A 24214-nucleotide genomic window follows, 5' to 3' on the forward strand; every position below is an offset into this window, starting at 1 on the left:
ACAGCAATGCAGGGACAGAAATGAATTACCTAGGCTGAAAAGGAATTAGGGTTCAGTTTGCATATCTTACGGGGGCACAGATCCGATGGTCCGACAATAGTCTTTTTTTAAGTCCTTTTTTTGGCTATAACTTTCCCTTTTCTTGTCCTATTTTGGTGAAAATTTTTCCCTTTAAAATACTGTCTCTAATAATAACAGTAATGTAGTGATCGTAATGTGGAGATAGAGGTGTCCCAGGATTTCAGGTCAAAACCCGGTAATGTTATCGTAAGGGACTGGAAAAGAGTAGCGCAACATAGACAAGGACAGACTTCATAAAGGAGGCCAAGGCCCAAAATCGGACTGATACCACAGAAGAAGAATGGTTCAGTGTGATTCAAATTTTATTTAAATAATTTACAACTGTCATTGCTTTAATAACTTAATTTTCGGTACATTCTCAGACACAAACTGAGCCGCATTTAGAGAGGCACAAGGTTTCAATGCAATCCATCCTTACGGTCAATTCTTGCGTCTGTGATTGCACAACAGCGTAGCAATGATTACACTAATTCGTAAGTCTAAACAAGTCAACATGGTATCCTGAAAATGTAAATGGCATTCACCATTTAGCAAACAGGGAACTAAATGCTGTTAATGCCTACATCTCCACATATGGCAGCTTGGGGAAACTAGAGTTTAATCTCTTCAGAGAGAGGTGCTGTCCTCGATAAATCCTCAAAACACTCTCGCTATTGGAATTTATGGCAACTGTCTTTCTAAAGAGACCCTGTACTGTAATTTTCTCTTTATATTTTGAGTCCAGATCTTGTCACTTCACTTGCAGCTCTATTAAAATTTGTAAAACCAAGAAAACAATGACACCAAACTGCCCTTAAAGATGCAGACTGTGGTAAATAACAGTATGCACTGTTTTTTATAGCATAAAATATATATATGATAAATTTTATTTTCAGGGTAAATCCAATCTATAATGCATACCATTATTCCCTTACAAAGTACCAGAGGAACCTTTCAAAATCAGACAACATTTTTTTCCCAGTTGCTGAATTAGCTCAAAGATTATTTTCACTGTACTGCGTACTATTGTGAATTAAAATTTACTACTAATTAGTGCAACAATTCGAGTACATTAAATCTGCTTTAGCCACAATTGAAATTCTGTACACAAAATATGTACGGTCAGACTGTCTTAAGATCACATACGACTAACACCATTGGATGCGACTATCTCCTTCGTTAATTTTATGATTTCTAGCTACTTCCAACTGTTGTTATCTCGTCGGAGTGTTCTTAATCCAGACTAAGCATATGCACTATTAGTATAATATTGAGAACTGTGAAAGTCACAGGCATGTCATTAATGTGCTAGTCCAATAGAGGATGTAATTTGTTTTTTTTTTCTAATATTATTATTACAAGTGCAAGAAGTTGCAAAGCAACCCTTTGCTCCCATCATTGTTATACAAATAAGACAAATAGAGGAGCAACTAATATTGAGAATACCACATGTTTCTAAGAAGAGCACAGGGCTGATACAACTGCGAATGATAGCATCTCACTGTTGTGAACTACCGAGGGCAACGAAATTCATTCCAGTGAAACCTGTTAAGTTGACCACCTGCTTGCCTCCCGCCCCATGTCTTCAAAATTACCATTACATGTTTTTATGAAAATAAGAAGATAAACAACCACTTGCTACGTGGAATCACGGAAAAATTAACATGCTCTGTAATCATGTAATCTATTCCATGTATGAATACTGCAAGACCTATTTTAGTAGGTGTGAATTCTCAAATTTTGAACAAAAAATCATAAGTGACTTATAGGAATCCCATTAACATTCTCCAAACGTATGCTCTGTGTTTTCCTATGTCTTTCAGCTATTTCTAAACATAAAAGAGTAATATTTTAATGGACATGAAGTGACTAGGCTAATATTATTAACTCGACATATGTTTCCTAGAAATGCTAGTATCAGTACATGAAAATATGAATGGACTGATCATATTTTGAGACACAAGATTGAAACTAGTCTCACTATTTTCACTCTGATCTTACACTACATCTTCCATTGGGTTTATAACAGACTTTCCTTAGTACTGTACATCTACTAGTAATATACTCCATGTTACTTCTATTGGGACTTGTGTACTAGTTCTAAGTTATATACTTTCGAAATCATGTTTGTAATTACTTTAGATAAATTATTTTTAATTTTATCTGTTTATCTGAAACCCAGTATCAGTAAAATTTGTTGTGCTTTCATTTTGTCTCTTTCGCAAAACTTTAACATCACTTTAGCCAAAGGCATAGCTCAGTTGGTTAAGGTGCTTGCCTGACAATCCAAAGTTCAGGCGTGGGTTGATTGCGCTTGGGCTGATTACCTGGTTGGGTTTTTTCCGAGGTTTCCCCCAATCGTAAGGTGAATGTCAGGCAATCTATGGCGAATTCTCAGTCTCATCTCGCAATCACCAATCCCACTGACCCTAAATAACCTCGTAGTTTATACAGCGCGTTAAATAACCGAATAAAAAAACATCATTGTTGGGTTAACTGCAGTTTTGTATATGTAGTCAAAGTAACACATACGGTAAGTTTTGTGATATCTCTTAATAGCAATTTACATACCTAAATTATAAATTATTGTGTAATTCAGATTTTGTATATCTTTTCTTGAAATTACATTACTGAAAATTAGAATCTATTAGTATTCTGTGTTGTTTAGAAACTACTATTTTGGACTGTAATAGAGCCTTCCAGGAGACAAGTTATCTCTACATACTCAAGGTAAAAGAAGGCTGATGTATTGGTGCCAAAGTCAAGAAAACACTGCAGCTGTACTTCTCTGCCTCCCATGCTCCTCATGGAATGCATGCAAACTCATTTTTTATATTACCATAGAATTTTTTTTTATCTAATCACCACGAAATTCGAACTCTTACACTTGAAATAAAGTTTGTAATTAATTACTGTTGGAACTTGCTTGAAGCTTCCAGAATTTTTTATGTTTATTTATAAAAGTCTAATAATGAATGAAAAAAATTCAATCTGTTATTAAATTATCAACATGTTTTAGGAAGTTATTACATAAGCTTAGTACGAGATTAAATAATCGTATTTTCGGACTATCAAGACATACAACTAACATAGATATCAGTCACCGGCGTGGCTCAGTCGGTTAAGGTACTTGCCTGCCAGTCTGAAGTTGCGCTCGGGCGTGGGTTCGATCCCTGCTTGGGCTGATTACCTGGTTGGGTTTTTTTCCGAGGTTTTCCTCAACAGTAAGGTGAATGCCAGGTAAACTATGGCGAATCCTCGGCCTCATCTCGCCAAATACCATCTCGCTATCACCAATCTCATTGACGCTAAATAACCTCATAGTTGATACACCATCGTTAAATAACCAACTTAAAAAAACATAGATATTCTGAAATGCAATGATTTTTACATATAGCAATCACCTTCACACAACTTGATTTTTCTTATGTTTAGTAGAAAAAATTAATCTCGAATATGCTCGAATTCCGTTCAACTGAATTATTCAGTCCTATTAAAATACGAAAAGAATTATTTTAACAGCTTCAAGAATTTAGGTAATTTTTTAAAATAGATGTTAATGTAACTTTATTCTTAGGATCGTAATTCCAATCTGTCACTTCATATTTTCTCAGCATTTTAGTACTAAAGCCATTTGATCAATAGTAGTGTGGAAACATGAAGTGGCCAACTAATACAGATTTCACTATGTACGTTTCAGGATACTCTGCAAGAGAGAAAAGCATTGCAACCTAAGGCAGTGAAACAACAAACTGAACACTATCTCATGTGCATCAGGCACTAAGCTAAAGGCACAGAGTATAATATCTTCTAAAATTGGAGTTAAATTACCCTGCTAAACAGAGAATTGTAGCATCATATGACACACGAGGTGAATACATTTTTTAAAATAGAAACTCATCGAATATTACTAATCTGCATCTACTGGACAATGCACTGATGTACAAAGCATCCTCCATCACATCGTACATTTTAAGAACAATGTAAAAATGAAATAAAAAAAAAAAAAAAGAGATTCTTTTTGTTTGGATTATTTCCATTATTCTAAAAAAAATAAATAAATATCGAAGTGGGCTAGATTCGGACAATGGATCAATGGGATTATGTTAGAATAACCCCATCAATTAAGTTTTCTGCTTCGATATATCACGTTTACATACAATTTTTTAAATTTGAAAGTATTTATCATGATAGAAAGCCCTAATCTAGTAAATGTAGGGATATTACAGACACTGAACTATTACTGCACTTCAAGATAATAGATTCAGTTTTACAACACTCAACAGGCTATGGGACTCAAATGTTCACATAGGTGGACTGCAGCTTAGATACAAATTGACGTACAGCAAGAAAGTTTTACACTTCCCTCCCTCCTTGGCTGAACTTGAAATGATATGTAACATGTCCAAACTTAGATTATACTCTAGTATCTTACTGTAGATTTTAAGTGTATGATAACCAGGACCAATGAATTTATCGTTCGGTTATAATGAAATACTCTCTTAACTTTGTGATTTCATGTTCTTTTTTAGACAGTACATAGGCCTATGTAATTTTATAATGTTCACAGGTTAAAATTAAAAGTATCGTATTCAGAATTCTTTAACCTTCCGTCGGGTGCAATATATCTGAAAGATTTGCTTCCTGGGGTTTTAAAAAACGTCATTGTTGTAACAGCAAAACAGCTGTACTTCATAGTAGCTTCTTAGAATCCATTGTTGCAACACTTGATTCTCTACTGACCATATGTTAATCTTTAAATCATTTTTAATCAGAAGTATCTGAGAGACACATTATGCACGCTCATTTAACTCACTGTTTTAGCAGCTTGCAGTGCTGAATGTTCTATTACTGTGAACAGGATGTCGCAGAAAAAAGAAATAAAAGATAAAAGTTTATGATTTTGATGATCCCAGGCGTGGCCACCAGCATAGCTCAATTGGCTAAGGTGCTTGCCTGCCGATCTGGAGTTTCACTCGGGCATGGGTTCAATTCCCACTGAGGCTGATTACTGGTTAGGTTCTTTTCCCGAGGTTTTCCCCAATCATAAAGCGAATGTCAGGTAATCTATGGCGATTCCTCGGCCTCATCTCGCGATCACCAATCCCATCGATGCTAAATAACCTAATAGTTGATACAATGTCGTTAACCAGTTAAAAAAAAAAATAAAACAATCTAAGTGAAATGCTAAGATGTAGTGAATATACTGTGGGACATTTTTCATTTTTTTTTTAAATGTATAGTTGTCAAGCATTTCTAGAATATTTATTATTATTTCAGCATTAGAATGTATATTGAAAACAAAATAAAAATTTAATTAATCTAAAATACAGAATTAAGTGTAATGTTACAAAATAAATGCAGATTTTATTCCTGGTATAATTTTCAGACATGAATTGAATTTAATGGAGGGGAGCACTAAGGCCCAGCACTGCAACCTGTTAAGATCTATTCCACTGACCCTCTGGTGACCCAAACCCACACCGGCTGACCACACTAAGGTTCTCTGTGTGCCCAGGTTTCGAGCAGGCAACCCCACTCGTCCCTAGGCCAGCACCCTCCATGCGTCACCAGCCGGCATTCGGGGAATGCTACGGAATGATAACAAAATGGAGAAATAGTGATGGAATGATGTTAATGCCTAATTTGAGGAAAAATGGAAGAACCCTGGGAAAAATCCCAGACCTGACCAAGAATCGAACCCCGGCCGCCTGTGTGACCATTCAGCTGCCGCAAAGAGTATTTTCAGGCATAACGCAGACATTGATATGAACAGTATCTCTCAGATACATTGCGTCCGATCGTGTAACAATAAGAAATGCACCTGACTGAAGGTTAAATATGTGTAACTGCAATTATTTACATCTTATAGTGTTATAAAGGAGTAAGTAATTCAGTACTATAACAAAATTAGGTAGTCACATGGGATTTTTTTTTTTTGCAAAGAATACTAGGAAACTTAGTAAATAGTGAGACTTCACAAAATATCACAGAGATTTATATTGGAGTGACTATTATTAACGGAATAAATACGTTTAAATATAAATTAATGTTTAATGAATTCAGAATGTATATCTTAGATTTTGTCTCAGTTCTTGGCATTTAATTCAATAAATGTATCAACAGGCTTTCCAGTCAATGAAAAATGTTCAATCTTTTCACTGTCATTGTTAGTCTGTAATTTTGCACTAACAGTTACTCTTACTTGCGAAGTAATGTGGCATCCGTATAATAATAAAGGGGCCACGAATGTGCATTTCACCTACTGAGAAGTGTACGTTGATTCTCTCTGGGGAAAATCCTCTGAGTGTCCATGTAACAGATTCTATTTCTGGTTTTCATTTATTATGATACAACGTAAAGTTCTCTGTCACAAAAAGGAACAAGGAAGGCGCATATGAGAAAATTCAAACACGAGTTTCAAAGATGGCCAACAGTTTGTATATAGCCGAAAATAATATCTCCAAAAATATTATACAACTCGCATTAATTTTAAAGTGGTAATGTATAACGCATACATTGAGGATTGCAAAATAGAAGGTAATTTAGAATTAATGACAATATTTTGTGTAACGTTTATGATATAAATATAATATTGGTTTCACGATACCTCTCACTAATATACGCATCTTCCAAGAGCAGAAACTACTTACGCATTTCTGGAAAGAGATAAAACTTTTTAGCAATGGCTACAGCAAATAATATATTAGTTTTCATTACAGTTTTGCACAAAGCACTTCTAATATCACCAGCTGTGAACCTATAACTCTGGTAAAGATGCTCATGTGTGTGGTCCAAGTAAATTGCCTCTCACAGGCTTCACGAAATAGTCATGTAGGCTATTGAAAACAATGACAATTATTGCCGAAAAGAGGAATGAAAATTATTGTATACAGCAACTAGTGTGTTGGGTAAAATAAAACTTCATGCTGAAGAAATGTACTAGACAATACTCACTGTAAGCACTTCGACGAAAATCAACATATACATTTCTTGTGCCAGTGATACAGATTTTGGTATTACTAAAAATGTTAAGAGAAAAACGCAAGTTACCCACTCATTAGGCTGACACGATAAAAGAAAATGGGACAATCTGACTATTACACTCATTGAAATGCAAACTTTTAAATTTTAACACCACATAATTCGGTCATAAAGAGAATTATGACTATGGCTCAGACTTCTATTACAGTCATATTTTTATCCTGGTCAGGGTAAATTAAAAACATTACAATTTTTTTAACAGTCATATAAATGCATATTTTAGCATGAAGTCTTATTTGACCAAAAATGGTATAAAAGGATGTTTTTTATATTGCAGTTAATCATTTTAACACTTCGCCAAATATTATTCACACGTTTCCCATAAAAGATGACAAAGATTTTGTTTGGTTATTTATTTTGATTTACATTTCTTAGTAGTATTTTGTGGTTAAAATAAGTTTGAAGGTAACTGGATTCGCCAGCAGTAAGTTATCAAAACACAAAGGACAAAGTATGTTAGGAATATGGCCAGATTGTTGCTGGTCAGTCTCGCCATCACCCCCTCCACCCCTCCCAAACATGTGATGCTAAAGAGTTCCCAACCTCGCTGTTGCAAGGTAGTAATTAAAAAACAGTCAGTGACCCTGTCAACATAGCTGTAAAAGAATTATTCAAGCAAAGGACAGATCTTGGGACATTTTTCAATCCTCTTTTACACCTTCTATTTTTCTTTGGCCAATACATGGAGTTAATATTATTAAAAAAAAAAAAAAAAAAACAATTTGTAGAATGGTGAACAATAAAGTTTTCAAACTAATTTTTTGAAAATATTTAATTGTTTTGCGTCAAATTTCAAAGTTTTATAACGAATTTTGGTATTTTAGGGCATAAGTCCATGTATATTCCAGAGTTTTTAGGTCATAGAAATCCGAGCTCTAATTATGATTGATAAACAAAAGAGTGACATGAGGGAGACAACTCACTTTGGTTTGTGAGAAGATCTCTTCTTCCATGGCAATTTTCTGGATTTCACAGTTGGCTAGAACTACCTCACTTGTATTCTGACAGAGACCAGTAACTTGGCCATTCAGTGCACTATTACTGGACAGATAGCGGTCTCTCGCAGATGATATCTGAAGATATGAATTGTGATGATATAGGTTTATAGGATTGGGGAGGAGGCTGATCGTGGAATTTTGTAATTGGTACTATCCCAGAATGATAAAAAAAAAAAAATCAGAGTATAGCTTTGAGATTGAACTCTGCATCCACTGAATACAAAGCAGGTATGCTAACCACGTCACTAACGTGATTTATTGAACCACATACAAATTAAAAAAAAAAAAAAGTTTCAGCATATACATGAACAAGTTGAATACCTATAAGTCGATTTTCACATGGGGTACTGCGCAGTGACTACTCAGGGACTGTGTCGTGGGTTTTCACATGAGGGACCGTGGCGATGACTGTATGTGGGCAGTTTTTTTATCATATTTTGCAATTTACATGTTCCGAAATTGCTTAAAAATGCAAAGACTTTACCAGGAGCAGATATTAACTCAGATCATGTCCTGATGATTGACGAAGTAGATATTTGTCTGAAGAAGACAAGAGGAAGACAGGTGACGAAAAAATTGAACATGAAAAAAGTGAAGAATGTAGAGGAAAGAAGAAAATTTGAATCAAATTTTCTACATTATAATCCACACTAATGAGTACTGGACTCATAAGAACATGGATGAATAGAGAAAATGGAAGAACATCAACACAGAAAAAGGTAGAAGAAACTACAAAAACCAAACAACGATATAAGAGGAGAAACTGATGAGGCAAGAAAGACTGCATGATATAGAAATGTAAAAAAAATAGAGGATCTAGAAGGAAAAGGAAGATATGATTTAATATATCGCGAAGTAAAATGTTTGGAATTCACAAATAAGAAGAAATTCAGGTGGTTGATTAGAGGACGAAATGGAAAATGAAATAACGGACAAAGAAGGAATACTGAACACATGGACGAAATATAGAGAAGAGTTATATAAAACAGGAAATCGTACAGTTGAGTTAGCTTTAGAAGACGATGCAGCCATATCAGTAGACGAAAAAGAATTTTATATTTTTAGGGAAGAAGTTGAATAGCACTTAGGGAAATGAAGACTGGGAAAGCAACAGGTGTTGTTGGAATCCTCATTGAATTAGTGAAATGTTTGGGTAAAGACGAGAAGGAAATTGGTTCTACCATTATGCAATGAAATATATAGCGAAAAGTGACTGACCTGAAGATTTTACGGAGACAGTGTTGCTTCCAATACCAAAGAAAAAAATAATATCAAGAAATGTAACGAGTTCAGGACTATCAGCCTGATATTACACTTGGCGAAGATTCTCCTACAAATACTGAATCGACGTTTATTTTCTAAGATGGAAGAACAGTTGGAAGAAGAGCAGTTTGGCTTCAGGAAGGGAAAAAGTACGAGGGATGCACAAGATTCTGGTGCTATACCCGAATGGGAAGCAGAAACACTCGAAGTTACCTGAAGACAGTCTGTGAGCAGTCTCATACAACGTTTCCACATAGAAGACTGTGTACCTACTGTGTCATAACCACCAGGGATCACGGGACCGAAATCGTCTCGCCAAGTGATTCTAGACAGTACAGTCTGCTATGTGAAAACCGAAAACAGCTTGTCAATATAAATCAAATGGAGAGTTCTGCTTACCCATCCACGAGGACACGACACAGTCATTGTACAGTACCTTATGTGAAAACTGGCCTTATCTGAACACCTGTTTTCAGTAAATTGCGCCTATATTTCATTCAGAGAAGAAATAAAACATGTTAACAAGTTCGGTAAATAATCACATCATGAAGATGAGACACGGTTCCTAATTCTGCCACAGAATCCAGTTTCTGTGGCGAATGCATTGCCAAGAGGAGGATGACAACACTCAACATCATTTCAAACTGACCATGCCAAGAATATACTGCTTTGACATTGACCTAATATAACAATTGTGTGTAGGGCATCATAATAATCTGTTGCCTTAAGATAACCTTAAGAGTATTACTTAACAGATAACATTTGGGAAATCAGCCACAATATGAAGCAGAAAATTACGCTACCTTGTGTGTCAGATGTTGCAAAATTAAGCTAGCATACAAAATCATCATTTGTTATAACATGTACCATAATCAAAATGCAAGAAGAAAAGTCATTTGTGCAACACACAGATATTTCAATCACATCTGTATACTAGTATTGAACAATCTTCACATGTGTCGTGTGCTGCCATAAACCACAAATACAAAATCAACAGTCACAATACTACTAACATACTGCATTACAAAAACCATCAGAACACCATGTGCCTAAAGAGATATATTTAAAAAAGACAAAGTAAAACACATCAGAATGTTAGATTATTCTGGTAGACGTCATCATCATAAATCGTAATTGTGCAATTTTTATTTATAGAACGATCGCTTTACTGAGAAGCAAATACAGTATTCACCTTACATATTTACAGGTATAACCTTATTTACCTGAATATACAATGTCTTCAAAATATTGCGAGTGACTGTAAATTAATACTGAATATTTATGCTACCTTGCATGAAAAACAAATAAATTAACTCAGAGAGAACTGTAGAATTATTTAATTCGAAATTACTATTGTAACATCGCACAGACTCGAAAACATTATGTTGTGCACATCTCCAGCACTCTGCAGGATGTATGAAAGAATGTGCTATTAGTTCCTTAATAAATATACACTTCATCCCAATAATATTCCTAATATACTGATAATACCGTTGAACCTCCATACAACGAAAACCAATATAATAATAAACCCTGTTGCAATGCTAAATTTGATCAATCTTGGCCTATTTAACATACTTTTAATGATATTTTTCATCCATTTTTACAATGATGGTCAAATCTTGAAGAAACTCAAAAGGAACTATAAAAACATTATAATATAAATGTTTTAATTTATTTGGTTTTCATGTTCAATATTTCACTTTTCATTTGATATCATCTCCCAAAGCTGCATCTACATGATTCAATTTTTCATGTGCATATGCATGCTATCTGAGAAGAATATTGAAAGAATCAAGTTTAAAAAGCATGCTCAATTGAGATGCATGAAGACTAGGTGTCTACATGGTGCACTGCTTTGAAAAAAAAATACAAAAAAAAAAAAACACACACGCACGCACTCTATTGTTGGTGGTTATGTAATTCGTAAAATTGTTACTATGGAAATATGTCCATGTTCTTATTGTCTTTTGATCTATCTGTGTAACTTACTGGTATATTATCTTTATCATTTTGTATGTTTATTTCTTATGGAACTGAAATCTGTAACTAGGAAAACGTAGGAGTGATATATATATATATATATATTTTAATTATTATTGCTAATGTAATTTTAAAATTTGTAACTTTTTTTTTATCTATCGGTATACTACCATTTATATGTCTTTATTGCAAATGTAATTGAAAAATTGTAACTAGGGAAACACAGGGTTTTATAATCTTGAATTAATATTGCTTATGTAATTCGTAAATTTGTAAGTAGTAAGGTGTAGGGATTCATAATTTGGAATGGTATTTATTCTCCTCGTATATCTTATCACACAAATATTTATTGATTACGCAATTGGTAAATTTACAATTTTAAAAATGTAATTATCTAGAAATGTCAAAACATATAATATTACAACCTATGTAATGGGGCATGTTGAAATATATACTGGGGAAAAAAAACACACACGCGCACGCGCGCACACACACACACACACACACACACACACACAAAATATATATATATTAATATTCATCATCCTATCCTTCACGTGTTAGACCCTAGTGAATCCATCACGGTCTCATGCCAGTGTTTTCATGGTCCTCCCAAATTTCTCCTTCCTCTTGGTACATAGGCAAGAATTTGTCTAGACCATATATATATTAATTAATATTAAATATCAATCTTGCATGCATTGCTTGAATGCGTAAAGTTGAAAGAAAAGTTGAACCATGTAGATGCATCTTTAAAGATGTTTTCATGTTACTTTGTCTACTCCCTTTTATACTTTTGTTAAGCAATCTCAGAATTCTGTGCAAGGAATGTGTTACAATAGAATCTGTTTCAATATCTGTTTCAAGGGTGTGTGACCTTAAACATAATTTGACTGTATCATTCGTGCCACTGTCTTCCTGATCATCTGGTGTCTTTCACATTCGAATTTTACTTGTTAATGATGGAAGGTGTAACACGAAAACCATTCAGTTTAGAGACTAAATTAGCTGTATTTAGTGATACAGACAGGAGGTTGAGACAGACTGAAGTGGCTGAAAAGTATGCGTTTGCACAGTCAACACTCGCAACATTCAACAGTATTACAAGTGGTAAAATTAATTCTGAACCTAAGTATTTAAAAACTGCAGCAGAAGAAGACGTTGACATTGCTACCTTGAAGTGGTTTAATGTCTCTAGTATACCACCAGAGCATCTGATTGTGCTCGAAGCAATAAAAAACACGTGTTGCTGAAAACCTCAAAACCAAAAGACAGTATAATTAATGATTAAAAAAAAAAATACCAGAAAATATTAAGTGAATTTGTTCAAGTACCGATAATCAAATGGTGAGTAAATGTTACTTCGTCGTCTGTAATATTGTTTTATACTTATTTCTACTATATTCTCTTTCAGAATATAAATTTGGGCAAAATTTCATAACCCTTCAATACAACAATAGCCCTGACACAATAATACAATTTTCCTTGTCCCCAGAAAATTGTTGTACCGAGGTTCGACAGTATTTATACCATATTAAACACCTCAAATTTTACTTATATTACATCTATACTGCTGCATTTATGAGCTTCAGTAATACTTTCACCACCTGTTTAAAATGGATAGACATGTCGTACAATTAAGAAACCTCTCTTAAAGCCAACAGTGAAGTGATCAGGAGAATAAATCACATATAAAGAGAAAAGGAAGGAAGAATGTATACAGGCAGCCCATCTTCAGGTTTTCTACCATTTTCACTCATAAGACTTGTATATTTTTGTGAGAAATCAAGGCTAGATTATTGAAATTAAAGCAATAACTATTTATTTTGAAGAGATGTAGCTTGAACCTTTTCCTGAAGATGAAGATAAGTTCGTCCTTAGAAACTCAGCATTTTCATACTTCACTACCAAAGGAAAATTTTTCTAAAATGAAATACCAGTAACTTTTACAAATATATGAGATTTAAACTTTACTAAAAATGCATAGTAGAACCTCATACAATGAAGTACAAATTGTGAGACAGAAGAAGAAAATAATATACAAGATATTGTCAAGTAGGTGATATATAGAAAGAATATCAAACAGTTCTGTATAAAGAAAAAAAAATATTATCCTGTAGCGAGGAGGTTCTCAAAAATAGCTGGGATTCAATGTTTAATAGTTCCCAGTAACCTAGACTGAAGGAATAGGCTATAAGCCTATGATGAAGACGAAAAAGAAAGCAATTTCGGAATAATAAATTTACAGCAGTAGCCCTATGAAGCATAAAAATCCCGATTTATGTTTGAAATATTCCCATTAACAAAACTTTTGAATTTACAGAAATATTCAGTTTCAAATTTATGAAATGAGACTACATTTTCCTCTAATATAATACTCATTCTGCAAGACCATTTGGTGCATAATGTTTTTGATGGTACCTGCAAGTCCACTAAAAAAGTACAATGAACAACAGATAGATATTCCATCCGCTCTGAATTTAGTCTCAATTACTTAAATATCACATAATTATTATTTAAGACATACTACTTGTGCTGACGATTGCAACATAAGAGTGTGAATAATTTTGAGCAGATGTTATGTAGCCTTACGAAAATGTCCTAAGATTTTATTATATTCAGGTAAATATGGTAACTACGAATCAAGAAAACTGGAATGTGTGAATATCTAACTTAGACTTTGTCAATGGTATGTCTGATGCTGGACAATGGCACCGAACTCTTCTTATAATGAGTTCCTCAAATAATCCAGCATACAGTAAAGATATGATGTTGCAAATTCTATTCATTTTGCATATTATAAAATGCTTGCCATTATTCAATTCACAAAGTCGACTTTCATTCCACTACACAATCAATCTTTTCCATCACAAATGTATGACTAAACATATATGAGACAGAAAGAATTCATTCATTACCGGTACGTTGCACAAGGAATTTAATTCGAACCCTTGTGTTACGGTTCACATCATGAAAGAACAGACCAACAGTCATACATACAATCAATAAATGTGTCTAACAGGAATAATATTACAAATTATACAAAATCAATAATTTAGATATCAATATATTAATTTTTTATGCCCGTGCGGCAAAAGTTGACGGATTAAAACTTCTATCATCATATAAATACACATATATACTTCTTCATTTAAGGACAGTGCGAGAATATAGTAAATCCAATATATACATATTATTTGCCAATCGTGATGTTTAAATTTGCAACAATAAAATAATTTATGCTAAACAATTCATGTAAAAACCAACACTTAAACTGTAAGACATACGGTACCCATGTTCACCTCACTCACCAGACATCACTTATATGCACGTTCCAATATAGCTTGCATTTTAAAATATGTTAATACTGATGTGAACTCGATGCGCTCTCACTATTTTTTGGCACTACTAAGGAAAGAATGCCTTTCAGTAATCACGGTTTCCATGGCGGGAAACAGATTTAAAGCATCATGAAACCCCAGCATTTCATTGTGTCTGGTAATCTGAAGTATCTTTGGTTTTCGAAGACTCAAACTCGCAAGTGAATATTAAGTTTTCGGGGTTGTAAGATACACATACACAAGACGAATGTCAATATTATCGTATTTAAATTTTCGATGCAACTGTATCTACATGTGAAATGCAGAAACTGTAATAGAAATATTTAAAATACAAGTAATTTTCATGCATCAAATCATAGTTATATTTACAAAATCCTTTATGTGCTCTACCAAAGAATATTAAGTTTTGTCTATGAATGTGTAAATATCAGTTTCTTCTGCATGATGATTTTAAAACTCGAAAACAATTCATTATCTCGCGAGAAAATAGTTAAATCACAACTACGAATCATTTTACCTTATGTTGACAATTCACAAACAATACATTTCACCTATGCACGGAAATAAACTGAAATAAAAAGGATATATACTGGGGAATGCTAGTGAACAAGACAGACTGCGAATACAGGAACTACGCTAATCGATACAACAGATAACGCACTTACAAACTAGAAATAAATATCTGAACCTTCTCTGGAAGAAAATTAGTATGGAATATAACCAATAATCTTCAATTGCTTATTTTATTGCTAACTCACAGTAATGAAATGCCAACATGATTCAAATGTCACATTATGAAAATAACACGCACCCAAAATTTAAATGAGGTTATGGAGAGAGAGAGAGAGACAGTAATAAAACTTAAAATTCAGCTCTACCAGCATTACTGTCGATGTATAGAATTAGAGAGATAACTTAAAATTCACTACAATGGCTTATTTTCAAACACAGTTATCAGAAAACACAAACCACATAAAAATAAATACATCTCTCAAAACAATATAGGAAATGCAACATTCACTGCTAATGAAACCTCAGTTGAAGCCATCGTGAAACTGATCATGGTTTGTTGACCTTGCTTCTAGTGACAAATTACAAACAAGCACGTTTATTTCTGCAGCTGTCAGCCATTTCTTCATTCCTGTAGAAATTTTGAATTCGTTTTAACATTATGTAAACATGACTTCCTTGTGGAAATCACATAACCAATACAGCACCATCTTCAAGGCACTAAGACCGATATCACTAGCTGCAGTGAACGACACCCGAACATTCTGACTAGGTTCACTTCGAGTGTCACACAGAAGCCACGAGCTTCAAATTAGCCACTAAAAGCACAACATGAGCAAATTAAATGGCTTGGAGGACGTTCAGAGTATGGACAATAAAGAGGATACAAAATCTACTTAAAGCAATTGTCCATCTCAAACCTTGGAAGTACTGTCAATTGTGTTTCTCCAATTAACATCCTCCCGATGCTCTATTTCCTTCCTGATGGCATGAATTCGTTATCATCTTACATCCCAAACAGCTACTCTAGCCAGAAGAAAACTATCTACCTAGATTTATAATATGGAAGCATGTAAATTTCATAATTAATTATAGACTGAAATTAAAGAATTAACTACCACCACATAAATATTTAGTAACTCAGGATACCTAAGCAAGGATTGTAGGAACAATGAGACAATGGTTATAACATTGCTTGGCTTTTGTTTCTGTGAAGTTGAGCAACTGTTACTTGACATTTCTTGTTCCTTTGTTAATTGTAGCATAAGAAACAATTTGATAAAGTATTTCTCAGCATTTGAAAATATCACAAAACTTAATCTAATTTTTTGTGAACACTTTTTACCAAACTCTACATTTGTTAGGCCATTCAACCACAGTGCACAAAACGTAGCAAGTTCAGTTTTGGTTCCCAAACCAAAGAGGAGATAACGGAAATACTTTATACACTTGAGAATTTATCAAGAGAGTTGCATCATTACTGAATATGATGATGATGAGAGCAATCCATTGTGTATTTCGACAGTGAAAACTAAAGATGCATATCGAAACAAGAATTTTAAGACATTACAAGTTTTTTTCTTATTTTAAAATCAATTCGAAACTAAGAAGAAGCTAATATATTAATTATGTTACTGTAGATATTTATTTATATTTTTTCAATATTCTATCCCATACAGGAAAGCAGTGTCTTGCGTAAAATATTGAGTACAGTAATGGAGTATTTTCTTAAAGGAAGACTTCCTGATAATTCAGGTTCACATTTTCCTGCAATAAACCCTGTTTCAAATCAAATGACTATTCACATTTTCCTGCAGTAAATTCTGTTTCAAACCATATGATATGTAAACAAACAATTAATTGTTAAATATGGCCTTCCTGCAGGATTGTAACTTTAGAAAATTACACAAAACGGTACAACAATAAGAGAGAAAAAGTTTATAGCCTTTGTAAATAAGCACACTCAAAGAGTTAATATGATATAGATAATTTCAAAAGTTTTATAACTACAATATAGGGGAAAGTCCAGAAATCACAAATATCTAGTCCTGGAATTTTTTTCAACAACTAGATTGTAAGTCTTAAAAATTTCCATTTTAGCAAGTTTGCAAAAATACAAGTAGTAACATAATGTTTCGAAGCTCAAGGAATGACGTTCACTTTTTATTATGTGGCAAGTTTTATTAAGATAGGGTAATATATCCACTTCATAGGCAACATTATTTGAAATACATTTATGAACATGCAGGATGTTTAAAATACGAGTGTAAGTACTTTCCAGGTATTAAAGGTAATTTTCATAATAAAAAATCTGGTAGAGAAAAAGGAAATGGCTGGGTCACTGGCTGAGAAGAAACTGCCTACTGAAGGATACACTGGAAGGAAAGGTAATGGGAGAAGAGTTTGGGGCAGAAGAAGATATCAGATGATAGAAGACATTAAGATATGTGCATCATATGCGGAGACTAAGAGGAAGGCAGAAAATAGGAAAGATTGGAGAATGCTGGGTTTGCAGTGAAAGACCTGTCCATGGGCAGAACATGTATGTATGTATGTATGTATGTATGTATGTATGTATGTATGTATATATGTATGTATGTATGTATGTATGTAACAATCTGGTATCCTTAGATGCCAGTTCTGGCATAAATCTAGACAATAGGCTATTAATCTTAAACATATTCTAGGTTATGTTTAAACTAAAAGAAAAAGTACTGAATTATTTCCTCTAGTAAAGATGTAATGAAAAAAACCACAGAAGATGTGTTAGCAAATACAATGTATTTAGAAAAGCTGCCTAATTTTTCTGCATCTAAAAGTTCTCTCCACATGATTAATTGAAAAATAAATAAATAAGATGATGAATTTTACAATGACAGCAAAATTCGGTAGAACAACTGATGAGAAGATGAAGCACCTACAGGACCTAGATAATAATTTGATGCCACTTACATAGAGGGAATCTCGAAAATCCGAATATAAATTAGTCAAGCACATAAATATGCTTAACAGATTCAATAATTCTAGGCAATATGCTGCTAAAGTACCGGTATTTTACATTTTAAAGACAACTCCAGTTATACTTCATGCAGAACTTACTATTGAAGTTTGAGGTACACTGACATTCAAAGGTATCTGACCCTACTAATCGATTGTGATCGATAATTTGTTGGTGTGAGTGTGGCTTCGTAAGTTCTTACTTCTATGAGTAGATTGCGACTGTTGCCAATTTACATAAATATACCTGCATTATAGAATTCAATTTTTCATCCCACTGTACTGATTGTAAAACAGGACTGGGTTTAGTTGGAAGCCGATGATATTGTCAATTATGAGAAAAATTTATGCTTAATCTACATAATCATTTTTCCTGACACTTTTTTTAACCGCCCCAATAATGGTGCCACCTATTGAAAAGTAGTGGAACTCTTTCAAAGTCTGTCAATTTTTGATATCCTTGGTTCTGATTTATCCTATGGTTAGAAAGTTCGTTTACAAGATCGTACAAAATCGTAGGTCAGATATCTTTGAACATCAGTGTACATTAAACAAAGTCGGAAAACAGGTTGTCAGTTAGAGCCTTTTCTTTGCACTTGGATCAGAAACTAATTAGTTGTCTTTTATTACACTGCATTCAGAATGATTTATTATATAACCATGTAAATTTTTATTCCAGTCTGAACACTAAAAACTTTGATGCATTGAATTAAACTTTTGTACTGAAATGATTTATTCATACAGGGATCACTACCCAGCCCTCCTATCATTATTTTCATGTCTGAGAATGCAAACCAGTCAGTACAGTCAAAATTATCTGAAGTTACTAGACTTTCTCCTTTGTTTGAGAGATGAAAATGGTACTCAGCATAGATATTAAAGTTACTGTACAATGCAAATTACAGAATTTTTGCTAAAATGTAAAGAAGTAAGATTTGTTGTAACTTTCAAGAAATGTGTGACACTGTTGGAAATTCCATGAACAGTTAGGCGTCTTCTCATCTAGCAATACCTCACTGAAGTTCCAATATTTATATCTGCATAATGGAACTCAGGTGCAAAGAGATACAAGTAATGTACATATACGAGGCCTGTCTAAAAAGTATCTGACCTTAAATTTTCCCGCGCAAAGTAGTGATTCTAAGGTGGCGCCACTGTGCACGGTGGAAGGAGGAACCGTAATGCGCATGCTTGAATTTTTTCACCGCATTCGCTTGTGCCAGTCACTGGCTGGTGGTCGCCAAGTAAGGTGCTGTTCTAAGTGTTTGTCGGATTTAGTTTTCTCGCAAGATGACTGAACGAATTGAGCAAAGATACTGCATCAAATTTTGTCAAAAGCTTGGTGATTCTCAAAGTCAAACAATTCGTAAGATTCAGCAGGTGTTTGGGGAAGATGTGATGGGTGTAACACAAATTAAGGAGTGGTTCAACCGATTCAAAGATGGCCGCACATCAGCGGAGAGTGAGCAGTGTTGTGGCAGGCCCCAAACTGCTCGGAGTGCAGCTGTTGTTGACAGGGTGCGAAATTTGGTGATGGCAGATCGTCGTTTGACCGTGCGGGAGATTTGCCAAAGAGGTTGGAGTGAGTAAAGATTCTGCACATGCAATTTTGCGTGATGATTTGAACATGAACCGAGTGGCTGCGAAATTCGTGCCCAAGTTGTTGTCCCCGGAACAAAAAGACCTCCGTCGTGACGTTGCACAGTACCTTCTGGACACCGCCAACACTGATCCTGGGTTTCTGAACACCGTGATAACTGGAGATGAGTCATGGGTGTACGGGTACGACCCAGAAACAAAAAGACAGTCGTCGCAATGGAAGCATCCCGAGTCTCCAAGGCCGAAGAAAGTGCGGCAGGTGCGAAGCAAAATCAAGGTGATGCTGACTGTTTTCTCTGATGTCCGTGGAATTGTTCATCATGAATATGCACCGGAAGGACAAACGGTGACAAAGGAGTACTATCACGATGTTCCCCGGCGACTCCGTGATGCAGTTCAGCGCAAAAGACCAGACATGTGGACGGCGAACAACTGGCACTTGCATCACGACAACGCCCCCGCACATTCATCCCAATTGATCCACACTTTCTTGGCCAAACATGGAATTACAACCGTTCGCCAACCTCCCTACTCTCCAGACCTGGCTCCTTGCGACTTCTGGTTGTTTCCAAAATTGAAGACACCACTGAAAGGATCCCGTTTTGAGAGTAGAGAAGAGATAATGCGGAACGCAACGACGGAGCTGAACACCATTCCAAAAGAAGACTTCCAGAGGTGTTTCCGGCAGTGGAAGGATCGGTGGGCTAAGTGTGTGCAAGCACAAGGGGCCTACTTTGAAGGGGATTAGGGTCCCAACCCCGTCAGGTATTTGAAATATTTTTCCTGGCTAAAGGTCGGATACTTTTTAGACAGGCCTCGTAGAAGAACCTTGAACTATGGAATAGAGGAAATATGAAATGACCAGACTTTCTTACTACACAAATCATGGGTACTAATTCCTATCCTGCCAAGTTCATTGAATGATTGCTGCCATAGCTTACATAAGAAGGGAATAAGAATTTGGTACTGTAGTAAGATTAGTCCCCACCAATAGAAGCAACGGTTCCTAAACAAAAATCAACTTCATCATGATTCCTACAATGCATTAAAAATTCTTCTTTAGGGCGGCCTAAATTGTTCTGCTTGTTCATTTGGTGCCTCATTCAGAGGAATGAAACAAATAACAGAGGCAAATGAAACTAGCGTGAGTTTATTGGTTCAAGCACCTCTAAATCCTCAACACTCAAGAGCAGTTGTACACCTAACTCAGTGCAGGACATCGGGACAGAATGTGAGGAAATTTAGTTTTGGAGAACATGTATCAGAGAGGAGGACAATGTTTCACTTTGCCATAGCGATAATATGTATGAAATATTTACACTCTATTGGAAGGAAATATAACGCACAGCATTAGGGAATCAAGATTGTTGATTTTCTGTCAGAAACAGGAACTTTCTGTTTTTGCATTTTACACATTAGATCATAATTAAAACACAGCAAATTTAGAAAGGTTTTGCATTTCAAACTTCGTTCTGCATTTTTCAAATGCTAGTGGACACTTTTCTCAACCCGTTTTTTCCCCACTAACTGACTAACAGATAGTTCCAAACCCAGTGGTTGCAGTGAACATAATTTCCCGAAGGAAATAGTACCAAATATTGTTTTTTCCCCACCTTATTAATTTTCTAAACTCAAAATATAAACAATTTTACTTTTTCCGAATTTTTATTTTTCCAAACTATTCATAATTTCTTTGAAGGTTTAATTATCCATTTGTTTGTTTCTTTTTTAAAGTAGGTTATTCTACGACACTGTATCATATCTCAGGTTATTTAGTATCTGAATGAGATAAAGGTGATCATCCTGGTGAAATGAGTCCGGGGTCCAGCACCGAAAGTTACCCAGCATTTGCTCAAATTGAGGGAAAACACCGGAAAAAACCTCAACCAGGTAACTTGCCCCAATCAGGATTCGAACCCGGGCCACTTGGTTTTGTGGCCATATGCGCTAACCGTTACTCCACAGGTGTGGACTCTATTTGTTAATTGTATTTTATATTATATTATATATTATATAAGGTTTATACATTACATGCATTTAAAATTTAATTATCCAATTTCAAATTGTGTACCACATCATATTTAAGAACTCATATTATGCGCAATTAATCGTAAATACGTTAAAATTTCACTTCTTTCTTATATTTCTCAACAATGTTTAAAATTAAATGTTCAATGCTTTCTTGTTCTCTTTCTTGCTAATTATAGGAGTGTGCCGAAGGTTATGGTTTCCATTTTGTTTTAGCATAAATATCCATCGCTATGTAAAGAAAGGTTTTTCCCTACCCCAAAAATGTACAATATTGGCCACGATATTGGTAGCAAGTTTAAACAAAATTTATGGTAATTCAATAAAACACAGTTTGTTATCATGGAAATGCATAACAGGGGGTCAAGTAGGTTATCATTGTAAGAATGTACTGGAAAAAACAGTTTGGGGAAGTTATTTTGGGAAAAGAAGTTGCGACAAACGAAGTGGGGAAAAAAAGATAGTGAGAAATGGAGTGGTAAAAGAGGAATGGGAAAATGAGCATTGGAACTCAGGCTATGTTGGGAATAACAAATGTTGGGTAAAAGGAATTGAGAAAACTGACTACCAATAATTTGAACACCAATAAAAATATACACTTCAAAACATACAGAATTCAATCAAATGCTAAAATAATTAATCAAGTAACCATCTCAGCAAACTGCTACATGTCTATTTTCACCTATATAAATCAACTCAGCTCATCACATTCGGAATGATGCTCCATCTTTCTACTATAGGAACATGAGAGAAATGCCATGTAAATCTATATTAATGGGGTCTTTACGATTCTTAAGTTACTAGTACCTATGTTTCATGCTCACATCATGTACGTCTTTACAGTAACAAATAATTTACAACCTTCTTTCACATTAATGCAATGGAAATACAAATGGTAGCATGCTGCTATGGCTCTAGGAACAAACGATACATCTTGAAATTATCTGCTCACATTACTTGTCTCTACTTGCTATCTCAAATGTTTCTTAAAACAAAGTTGCCAATCACACTCTGTAAAAAACTAATTCACAATCAAAATTCTGAATCAGCTCTTAAGAATATCATTGTACAGATTTATGTATCAGGTTCCTCTGGTTACAATGCCCTGAGGGCTACCATTTGCATGCACTGGAACACAACCTATAAAATAACGAAATAAACACCTACAAATTAAAATCCTATTGTGAAAGACTATGGCAAATAATTTGTTCGCTACCAGAGACGTCTCTGGCTCGAGAGTTTTATGCAAGACCCAAAATAAAAAAATAAAACTATCATTTTTCATGGGACATCGAACTTACTGACACACTCTCACACTCTCACTTACTCACAAGGGACATTTCAGATGTGGAAGACTAATGTACTATACAACACACCAATTAAAAAGGTGCCATTTTCACTGATAAAAATTCACTTGATCTTCAATTTACGCACTAGTAGTTTTGTCAGAAGAAACTGACTCTCTGCGTTTGAGATTTATGTGTCATTTGACTAAAAGGCCGAAGTGCCCTAAGTGAATAAAATTAATGAAGTAATCATTAGATTGAAAATGGAATCGTACCATTCAGCTAAGTCGAGGGAAACATTTGAATATTATTAAGAATGGCAATTTAAATTTTTCTCTGAGCATAGACTTCTTAAGTTAACAGTGCTGACTATATGGAGGGGAGGTAAACCTCCAGATTTCCTAGTATGGTCAAAATTATTTCTGAAGTAAATTTATAGAGATTAAAAGTGACAGTACGTAAGATTATAGTGGAAAAGAGTTGCTAACTACTTTCAGATATAAACAAATAGATCTCCTGGTAAGGCCACATACCTCGTCCTACACAATGATAGAATTTAGTCTCCCACGTCTGCATCTCTGTCCCCAACTAAATACAGAAAATGAAATGCAATCGCCAACAAGCTAATCCCCAACAAGTCCCCAAGAGAGGTCAGGTAGGGGATCGCAGAATTGTCTGGATCAATCTTGCGTTTCCACATCCAATGTATCAATATGTAGGCAATGTACAATAGGGCAGCCACCTGAAAAAAATGGAAAACTACAATCACATACATATCTTCATAAAAATATACCATATTTGCGCGCTTATTAGACTCCTTCTCTACTTTAAGAGCAAAATGTAAAATGTATATATGTGTGTGTATGTATATGTATATGTATATGTATGTATATATTATATATATATATATATATATCCACATGTAATGCACTTCCAACATATGTACAATACAAGCCTCTAGTTTCAGAATTCCTGCCTTAAGCCCGGTTCAGACGATGCTTGTTTCTGTGATGGATTCCAAGGTGGCTGAGAGTAAATATGTTGTTGTTTAGTCAATTGTCCGAAGACATGTTTGAACCTAATAAGTAACACCAATAAGACATCA

General features: G+C 34.6%; 1 protein-coding gene across 2 annotated transcripts in view; it reads right to left on the reverse strand.

Annotated features, from left to right (window-relative positions):
- Nucleotides 1-365: 365 nt before the first annotated feature.
- Nucleotides 366-24214, reverse strand: part of LOC138708046 (solute carrier family 41 member 1-like) — a 344564-nt gene continuing 320715 nt past the window's right edge. For both annotated transcript variants that reach the window (XM_069838158.1, XM_069838159.1), the window contains exon 9: nucleotides 366-23851. In XM_069838158.1, the coding sequence (XP_069694259.1) occupies nucleotides 23666-23851 (186 nt within the window). In that variant the 3' untranslated portion in view covers nucleotides 366-23665. The remainder of the gene's footprint in view (nucleotides 23852-24214) is intronic.

Source organism: Periplaneta americana, chromosome 10 (genome assembly GCF_040183065.1).
Source record: "Periplaneta americana isolate PAMFEO1 chromosome 10, P.americana_PAMFEO1_priV1, whole genome shotgun sequence".
Classification (NCBI taxonomy): Eukaryota; Metazoa; Arthropoda; class Insecta; order Blattodea; family Blattidae; genus Periplaneta; species Periplaneta americana.